The sequence below is a fragment of the Meriones unguiculatus genome, chromosome 3 (assembly GCF_030254825.1).
Source record: "Meriones unguiculatus strain TT.TT164.6M chromosome 3, Bangor_MerUng_6.1, whole genome shotgun sequence".
NCBI lineage: Eukaryota > Metazoa > Chordata > Mammalia > Rodentia > Muridae > Meriones > Meriones unguiculatus.
This window is the reverse complement of record NC_083351.1, coordinates 30,937,076-30,945,213: the sequence shown is the minus strand read 5'-3', so window position 1 is coordinate 30,945,213 and position 8,138 is coordinate 30,937,076. Positions and strand designations below refer to the sequence as shown.

Below are 8,138 nucleotides of genomic sequence, written 5' to 3'. Positions count from 1 at the left end.
CCAGGTTGGTTGCCCCTGGGTATCTTCCCATGACCCAATGGGTGGAGGCGGAGACCATCCCGCTCCCAGCTGCTTAGAGCAATAACCCTGGTACAGCAGGGGTGGACAAACATCCAGGGCTGGCAAGCACTGGGATGGACATCATTGGAAAGGGAACCTAAGAAAAAGATGCAGAAATGGGCACCCAGAGGTGTTTTAAAGGGTTCCTACAAGCGCTCATGCGTGCGGACACAAACTCATTTACTCTCTCTCTCTCACACACATCATCCACAGCGATATGATGATAATTATGGGTTGTCTAAGTGTGCAGTGCAACAATAAGGAGCGATCGGCATGACTTTGAAGAGTATTGAAGAACGCGGGTGAATGCTAATAGATCGTCCTTTGAAAAAAGATAAAACTATACACATGATCTGAATTTTCTGAGGAAATAAACAATGCTCATTTAGTGTTTAGTCTGTAAGAAAATAAAACCGATGGGCCGGCGGTGTGATAGCTGCTGGCATAAAGATCCAACTGTGGTGGGTTAGGCCTGTACTCTCACATAGGGAGGCTGAGGCAGGAGGATGACGGCCAGAATGTGTGACAATTGGAGACTCTGGCTCAAACAAAGCTTTCTGTTCACAATTTTCCTATATCACTTAACGAACAGCTCCTTTTCCCTTTATTGAAGCGGGCTGGGGCGGCCTCGCTCCGCCCCCCGCCGGTTGCCCGACTTCCCGAGTGGAGGCCGCGCCCCCGCCGCCGCCTTCCGCCCGCATGGCTCCGCTCCGCTTCTCCGCCAATGTTTCCTGGCTGTTCCCGGAGCTGCCCGGGCTCCCCGAGCGGCTGCACGCCGCGGGCCGTGCGGGCTTCGAGGCGGCCGAGGTGGCCTGGCCGTACGCCGAGCCGCCCCAGGCGCTGGCGAGCGCGGCCCGGGCCGCGGGCTTGCGGCTGGTGCTCATCAACACGCCGCGGGGTGCGCGCCCGGGGCGGGGAGCGGCGAGGGCGGCGGGGAGCCCGGCTCCGCGCTGACGCTGGTCCTTTCCGCAGGAGACCAAGAGAAGGGCGAGATGGGGCTCGGGGCCGTCCCCGGGAGACAGGCGGCCTTCCGAGAGGGCCTGGAGCAGGCTGTGCTGTACGCCAAAGCCCTGGGCTGCCCCAGGTATCCTGCCCTGCCCTGCCCTCCCTGGACTACAAGGTCGGGCCGGGCGGCGCTCCGAGTGGAGACACCGCTGCAGCCGCGGTCTTTGCAGGCTGCTTTGTGTATTTCATCTGTCAGTGGTACTCAGCGGTGCTCACCTCATACCGGGATCCCCCGCTGGGCGGTGGAGTCTGGCTAGGGAGCTAACAAGGAGGAGAAAGCTGGGGGCGGAGGAGGGCGGGCACCTAACCTTGAGTAGAAGAAAGCTGTTTGTAGACAGTGGTGCAGGAACTGAATCTGGCAGGCCCACACATCCACCTTGGAGGGAGAGGTAAGCTCTTTAGGCAAGGAGGCTGTGGCCCGGCCGAGAGGATTGTTGTGTCCAGCTGAGTTAATGAGGCTGGAGGAAGTGAATACTGACTTCCAGAGGCTTGGACACCTGAAGGGCCTGTGGGAGCTAGGTGTTGCTGGGGATGTGAGGTGATGTGATGGGGCCGAGGGAGTACATGTCAGACCCTACAGAGTTGAGTAGAAGTGCTGGGAATCAGCCGGCAGCATGAGGCCCGCCGCTGGTCAGCTAGGGGCAGACAGCACTCTGGAAGACTTAAGATCTAAGGAGAGGAAGCAGGGTTAAGCAACGCGACTCTCTCAAAGGGCAAGGGTCAAAGTCATTGTTAAAAGGTGAGCCTCAGGGCTGGAGAGATGGCTCCGCGGATAAGAGCACTTGTTGCTCTTGCAGAGAGGACCTGGATGGGGTTGCCAGCACCCACTTGGCAGCTCACAATCACACATCCAGTAACAGGGCAGCCAACACCCTCTGGCCCCAAGGGCATGCACGAGGTACACATACATACATGCATGCAGGTAAAACACACACAGATACATTTAAAAAAATACGAACAAATAAATAAAAGTGAGCCTCAAGCATGCTTATGGGCTGAGAAGGAACAGGGAAGGGAGTGGTTAAGAGCACAGGGTGGCAGCTAAAACGGTTACACAGAGACCCTGTCTCAAAAGCAGAAAAAAAAAGTATAGGAGGGAATACATAATACATGTATTCCATAACCCATCAGGCAAGAAGGCCCTGATGGGCTGACTGGAAGAAGGCATGCGTGACCCGCCTTGGGCTGCCAGAAGGGTGGGAGGCTGCATCATACCCCAGATGGTTTGGAGAGAAGACCCGGGAGAACGGGGTGAGGCTGGTAGAGTCAGAGGGTATCTAAAAAAAGGATGCGTAGGGAGGCATGAGCTCTCCCCTACCTCCTTCTCCACAGGATCCACTTGATGGCTGGCCGAGTACCCCAAGGGGCTGACCGAGCTGCAGTCAAGGATGAGATGGAGACAGTTTTTCTGGAGAACCTGAGGCATGCAGCTGGGGTGTTGGGCCAGGTAAGAGGTGGAAACACATACCTAATGTGCTGGGGATGGAGGGGGTACAACAGTGGGGACAGTAGATGAGGTACAAATCTGAGCAACAACACAGATCAGAGAAACAGATGAGGTTGGTGCCCAGGGACAGACTGGGACAGATGTGGGGAGGAACCCTTGACAGCCTCCATCATGGTTCCAGGAGAACCTCGTGGGACTGCTGGAGCCCATTAACACTAGAATCACGGACCCCCACTATTTCCTGGACACACCCCAGCAGGGTAGGAACCCAATCCTACGCCACCTCCTAGTCCTCTTTGATTCTCATGTTCTAAAGTCTCACAGCTTATCTCCCTGGCTTCCCCCCTCACCCACCGCAGCGGCAGCCATCTTGCAGAAGGTTGGGAGACCCAACCTTCAGTTGCAAATGGTGAGTGGAAAATGGGTGCTTCTTCAGAAGGCATACATGTCTTCCAGTGTGGGAAGAATCGTGGGGACACTGAGGGTTCTGACATTCTCTTCCCCAGGACGTATTCCACTGGCAGATCATGGATGGAAACCTGACAGGAAACATCAGGGAGTTCCTGCCCATCGTTGGTAAGGGCTTCCTCCTGGCCTGCTGCTCTTTCTTATGCTTGCTGTCCATTCCACTCCTCGATGCCTTACGTCTCTCCCCTTCCGTCCCTAGGACACGTGCAGGTGGCACAGGTTCCAGATAGAGGGGAGCCAGGGAGCTCTGGAGAACTGGACTTTTCTTACCTGTTTCAGCTGCTAGAAGATGAGGGATACCAAGGATTTGTGGGCTGCGAGTATCGGCCTCGAGGTGAGGCTGTCAGTAGCTGGGGGAAGGGGACTCTGGAGGGACAGGGGTTGGACAGGGTCTGTCCTTTCCCTTATGGGTTCAGATAGCATTGCCTCACTTTTACTGCAGGAGACACGGTTGAGGGTCTGAGCTGGCTACGTTCATACTGGGGCAGACGGGGCCACCCACGGACTGGCCAGTAAGGTTCTGCTCGGCACCTGCATGCTGTTCTGGGGGCAGTGGGTGGGCACCCCAGGGGCCCTCCTCTGAAATAAAACCACACTGAGCACTTTCATATGTGTTTATTATATCGGTGGGGACACACAGTGTCTAATGCTTCAATGTCCGTGGGTTAATTCCCTCCCACTGAGAAGGGACACACAGTTCCAAGCTCAAATCTTCCAGTTGCTACCAGGGTTGCTGTGGACACAGGAGTCTCTGAGCCCTCCACATTTGTCGATGAGGAACCAAAGGTCCAGTGGCGGTGGGAGGAGGTAAACACTGGTCACAGGTGCTTGAGAGGCAGAGCCAAGATTAGAGCCAATGTCTTATCTCAATGGTAACGTCAACAGTGATGGCCAAGTAGGAACAAAGACCGGAGGACCAAGGATGAGGGTGGCAGACAGGGACACACTGGGAGGCAGGTCACTGGCAGCGCTCTAAGGGGTGAGTGCTTGCCAGCTCACGTGAAGGTCCCTGGGACTCCACTGGGTAGGCGGGAAGGAGGCATTCTCTTCTGAAGGGAAGTGCCCAGGGCCCTGAGGTGAGTCCAGGCTGCTCAGCAGCTGTTCAGAAGGGCAGTCCCTGTTGCCAGGCTGTAGCAGCAGTTCCCCAGACACAGCCACAACCCTTTGGTGTCACTTTGTGTCTGAGTGCCAGTCTGTCCTGCCTCAGGTGGGTAAGCTTGACTCAACCAACGAAGATAGTGGTCCACTTTCTCAGAGGAGGCGGGTCCAGAGGGTGAAACAGGCTGTGTTGATGACAGACTCCAAGTGGTGGTACGTAGAGACCAGCTGGGCGGGGGGGCTCTCACTGTCCTGGGGCTGCACGGGGAAAGGCTCTCGGAAAACCACGGTCAGAGACTGCGGGGAACATGACAGAGGTGCAGTGTGAGGGGCCGTGGAGAGGACAGAGGGCTGGCTACATACAGAAGGATGGCAGCGCAAGCTCAGAAGGCTCAGGTGGAGAACTTGGGGTACAGCCCCATGGAACCCCTTGCCTTCCGTTCTCACCGTCTTTCCCAAGTGTGAGTCCAGAAACACTAACACAAAGCAGTCGGTGAACTTCTGATTCAACACAACCTGAAGCGAACGATGAAACAGAAAAGGAGTGAGGCTGGTCTTCCCTGAGTGGGGGTGAGCCCTCCTGAAGGGCTTCTCATGGAGGCCAGAGGGGGCGGCCTCCTCCCCTCACTGTGTCTGACCCTATCTGCAAGCTTGGGTCACTCAGGATGGGGTTGCCACCCTGGGTCTCTACCTGTTAGAATCTTGTAGAGGCCATGCTAGGGAAGCCAATCAGTGAAGGGTGGTTTCAGATCCTTGGCGCTAACCCTCCAGCCTGTTATAGACATCAGCTGCCCCTAGCACTCAGCTTTGGGATCTACCACTGGGTGATTTCTCCTTGGGGCTTCTGTACCATCTACTATGTGGCTGTGGCCCACATCTTTGTCTTGATCATGGACGTCCACATACCTCATGGACCACAGGCTCAACCTGCCCCACAAACTCATCACCCTTCTTCTGATCGCGCCAGCTTTAGTGCTCCCATCACTGGTGCCCAAGTGCCCCTCTGCCTGCCCTGCTGCAGCCTTGGCTTCTCTGGATGACCTGTGCTATACCAGAGATAAGTCTTGTTCCAGGCTCATTGCCAGGCTCACAACTCCTACTTTCTCACTCCAAGTCTTCTCTTGAATCCTCTTCCTAAGCACAGATGGGCCCATCTTTTACTCTTTTTAGTTTGTCACATACATACATATCACTAGCACTTTCTCTCTCCCTGTCCTTCACACCAGTGTGCACAGGCCTCCTGGGGGCATTGCTGAGACACAGATCCCGAGTCAGTGGTGGTGGTGGTGGGGGGGGGTGAGTGTGTGTGTTTCAGTAGTCTGAGTGCCACACTGGGAGAAGGCATGTCACTTCCCAGCTATCATGTACTCAGAGGTTTCACAGGCTGTTGGTGTGGTCCAACTCTGGCAAGACAACAGTGTAAGGCGGAGTTTGTTTGGTGGGGTTTGTTCTCTGAATGGTTCTTTTATATCAGGTGAGGATTTCCACTGGTTTTCCTTTTAGACTGGGGCCAGTAGGACTCACCAGGTACTGGGTTCCCAAGTCTGGACTCTGAAAATGGCGACAGCTCTGGGGGAATCGGCTCAGGAGAACCTTGATGAGGCTCTGGTACCAGGAAACCGTCATGGTCAAGAAACAGTCCTGGGGAGGGACCAGAGGCCTGAGCCTACCTCTCCAGGGTCACCCAAGAGGCTTTCCCTCCAACCCAGCCACCCACAGAGCTGCAGGAAGCAATGGTAGTCCTTGTGGAGTCAGGTGCCTTACCAACTGGGGGTCAATGTCCGCAATGGACTTGGCATGGACAGCCTCTAAGAGCTCTTCCAGCTCTGCCAGGGCCAGGCGCCCCCCCAGCCTTAGCCGGTCAGGCCCTGGTGGCTCCAGCAAGAAGAGGCGCTTCCAGAGGGTATCCCGCCGGCAGTGCCCGCCAGCCAGCCTGACCAGCTGGGCCAGCCGGGCCCGGGCGATGCCCACTTCTGCAGCCAGTGGGGGGAACAGAGGAGCTGGCCCTGGGGCCAGCATAACCCCTGAGGCCTCCCCAGGGCTTCCGATCAAGCTCCCAGGAGCCTCTGGCTCTGGGGGAAGCCTGGATGGTTTCCGGAATCTGCGCATGTCAGCAGTGAGTCTTGGGAAAAGTTCTCGTTGGCTGGTGAGCACCACGAAGAACTGAAGCCTGGGGAAGGGAGGGGCAGGAGAGTGGGAGAATGGTACAACAAAACTTAGGGACAGGAGAAGAGGGCAATCTGAAAAATGGGTACATTCAAGGTAAGAGATCTGACCTCAGAACATGCCGCTCAGCTTCTCCCTGCTCCTCAAAGGGTGCAGCAGAGTGACAGACAAGCAGAGACACATCAAAGTCATCCTGATGGCGAAGTCCTTCAGAGTCCAGGTAGGAGCCAGAGCTGTGTGGGTGGGGTGGGAGAGATGCCAACTCTGAGGCTCGAGTGAAACCAGTCCCAAACCTTGTGCCCAAGAAAATATGCATCTCCCTACTCCAAGCGTGGCCCTCACCTCGGCCCTATTGTGCTGGAAGCTGCCTCGCAGCCTTACCTGTGCCAGGCCGACACCAGGGCATACTCATTATGCTCTGGGCCACCGGGCCGGGCCATTCGAAGTGGCTTCATGTGGTAAGAACTGGCATGGTCAGCCACATAGTTGTACAGTTGGTGGGCAGCGATGAGTGGGGTGGGGAGCTCCAGTGTCCCTGTGAGACAAGTTACAGGAAACAGACACCGAACCTGGGACAAGCGCCCTGAGCTGCTGCAGCAGGGGATGGGAACACTAAGGTTTTGCTTTCCTGGGGAGTCCCCAAGCTCCTGTGGAATGCTGTTAAGATGGGATAAAATACTCAGAACAGAGGCCAGCATAACAAAGACCACAGGCCCTAATGCTGGTCTGAAACCACCTGTGACAAACTTCAGAGACAGTCAAAGACTGAAAGCAAGGACATGACACGGCGACACATGGTCTTACCAGGGCGGGCCCATCAGTGTGGCTCTTCTGTGTTAGTCTTGCTGAATTGCCCTTGAGCACTGACCTTGGTAAATGTGATTTCGGCCAAAGTGGGGTCCGTCAGGGTGGTGGGCCAGGAAATGCTGCAGGAAGGTGGTGAGGTGGTAGCCGTGCCGCAGTACCAGGTGGGCACCGAGCACATGCTGGTGCACGAGGCGCAGGTGGAAGTCGTAGCTAAAGGAGTGCACGTGCATCAGGTCACGGACCTTGTCACACTCCTCGGTGAACAGCATGGACAGCTGGGGGAGGAGCAGGAGGTGGGGTCAGGGTGTGGGAACTGCCTAATCCATACTTCCCTCCAGGGCAGAGAGGAAGCGTGGCAGGGCCTCCTGTTGCTGTGGGCCCAGCAGAACTCCCTTGGCCAGCTCAGCCTCTGTGGGGAACCTTCCTCTTACACTGTCACACTCTGCTGTGCCTCCCTGTCTGTGTGGAGCTGGTGCCTTCTGGGTAGGTAAGCCCTTTTACTGTTCCGTTTGAGCGTGGCACAGATGGTCTACCACGTATGTACCAGTGAGTACTGTGAGGCAAGACACAATGCTTGCCTTCAGGAAGCTTTGGATATGGATGAGAGCCAACACAGGAAATGAAGGAGTAGAGCACACTAGAAGACAGTGACACAGAACATCAGGTGGAAGTCAGGAAGGCGGGCTGTCATCTATCACAAGGCTTTCACCTGCCTTCCCGAGGACGCTGTCTCCTCTGCGCGTCACACTGAGTGGCCTGCCTAGAACTCGGATCCGCCTGACGCCGAGCGTAACTCCTACTATTCATTGTAAGGCTTCCTATGGAGCACCTGGGGCCAGGCCAGGGCGAGCCTCCTCTGATTGAGTCTGCGTGCCTACCTGGCTGCATGAACTGATGGGAGAAGAAGAGAGAGGGAAGGAGGCAGTGAAAAGGAATATGCTCTTTCTTGATGGAACGCGCCACCAACAGTGATAACAACAGGGAGAATATGCTGGCAGGCTCCATCTGGACACCCTTGGGAGCATTGGGAGTCGATGGAAAAGCAAACAAATACTAGAAATAGCCAGACTAGCTTTATGGCCTTGGC

General features: G+C 55.9%; 2 protein-coding genes across 3 annotated transcripts in view; one reads left to right on the top strand and one right to left on the bottom strand.

The window, feature by feature from the left end:
• The first annotated feature begins 725 nt into the window (after positions 1–725).
• On the top strand, positions 726–3,588 carry Hyi (hydroxypyruvate isomerase (putative)). Its single transcript, XM_021644542.2, has 8 exons — positions 726–958; positions 1,033–1,144; positions 2,398–2,512; positions 2,694–2,772; positions 2,872–2,921; positions 3,019–3,088; positions 3,180–3,314; positions 3,423–3,588. The coding sequence occupies exons 1-8, from the start codon at positions 760–762 to the stop codon at positions 3,494–3,496; spliced, it is 834 nt and encodes a 277-aa protein (XP_021500217.1). The 5' UTR covers positions 726–759; the 3' UTR covers positions 3,497–3,588.
• The window catches only part of Szt2 (SZT2 subunit of KICSTOR complex), a 44,556-nt gene continuing 39,998 nt past the window's right edge, over positions 3,581–8,138 (bottom strand). For both annotated transcript variants that reach the window (XM_021644540.2, XM_060379717.1), the window contains 7 exons: positions 7,113–7,326; positions 6,626–6,779; positions 6,355–6,477; positions 5,843–6,248; positions 5,603–5,719; positions 4,526–4,594; positions 3,581–4,375 (listed from right to left, as the gene is read on the bottom strand). In XM_021644540.2, the coding sequence (XP_021500215.1) occupies positions 4,232–4,375; positions 4,526–4,594; positions 5,603–5,719; positions 5,843–6,248; positions 6,355–6,477; positions 6,626–6,779; positions 7,113–7,326 (1,227 nt within the window). In that variant the 3' untranslated portion in view covers positions 3,581–4,231. The remainder of the gene's footprint in view (positions 4,376–4,525; positions 4,595–5,602; positions 5,720–5,842; positions 6,249–6,354; positions 6,478–6,625; positions 6,780–7,112; positions 7,327–8,138) is intronic.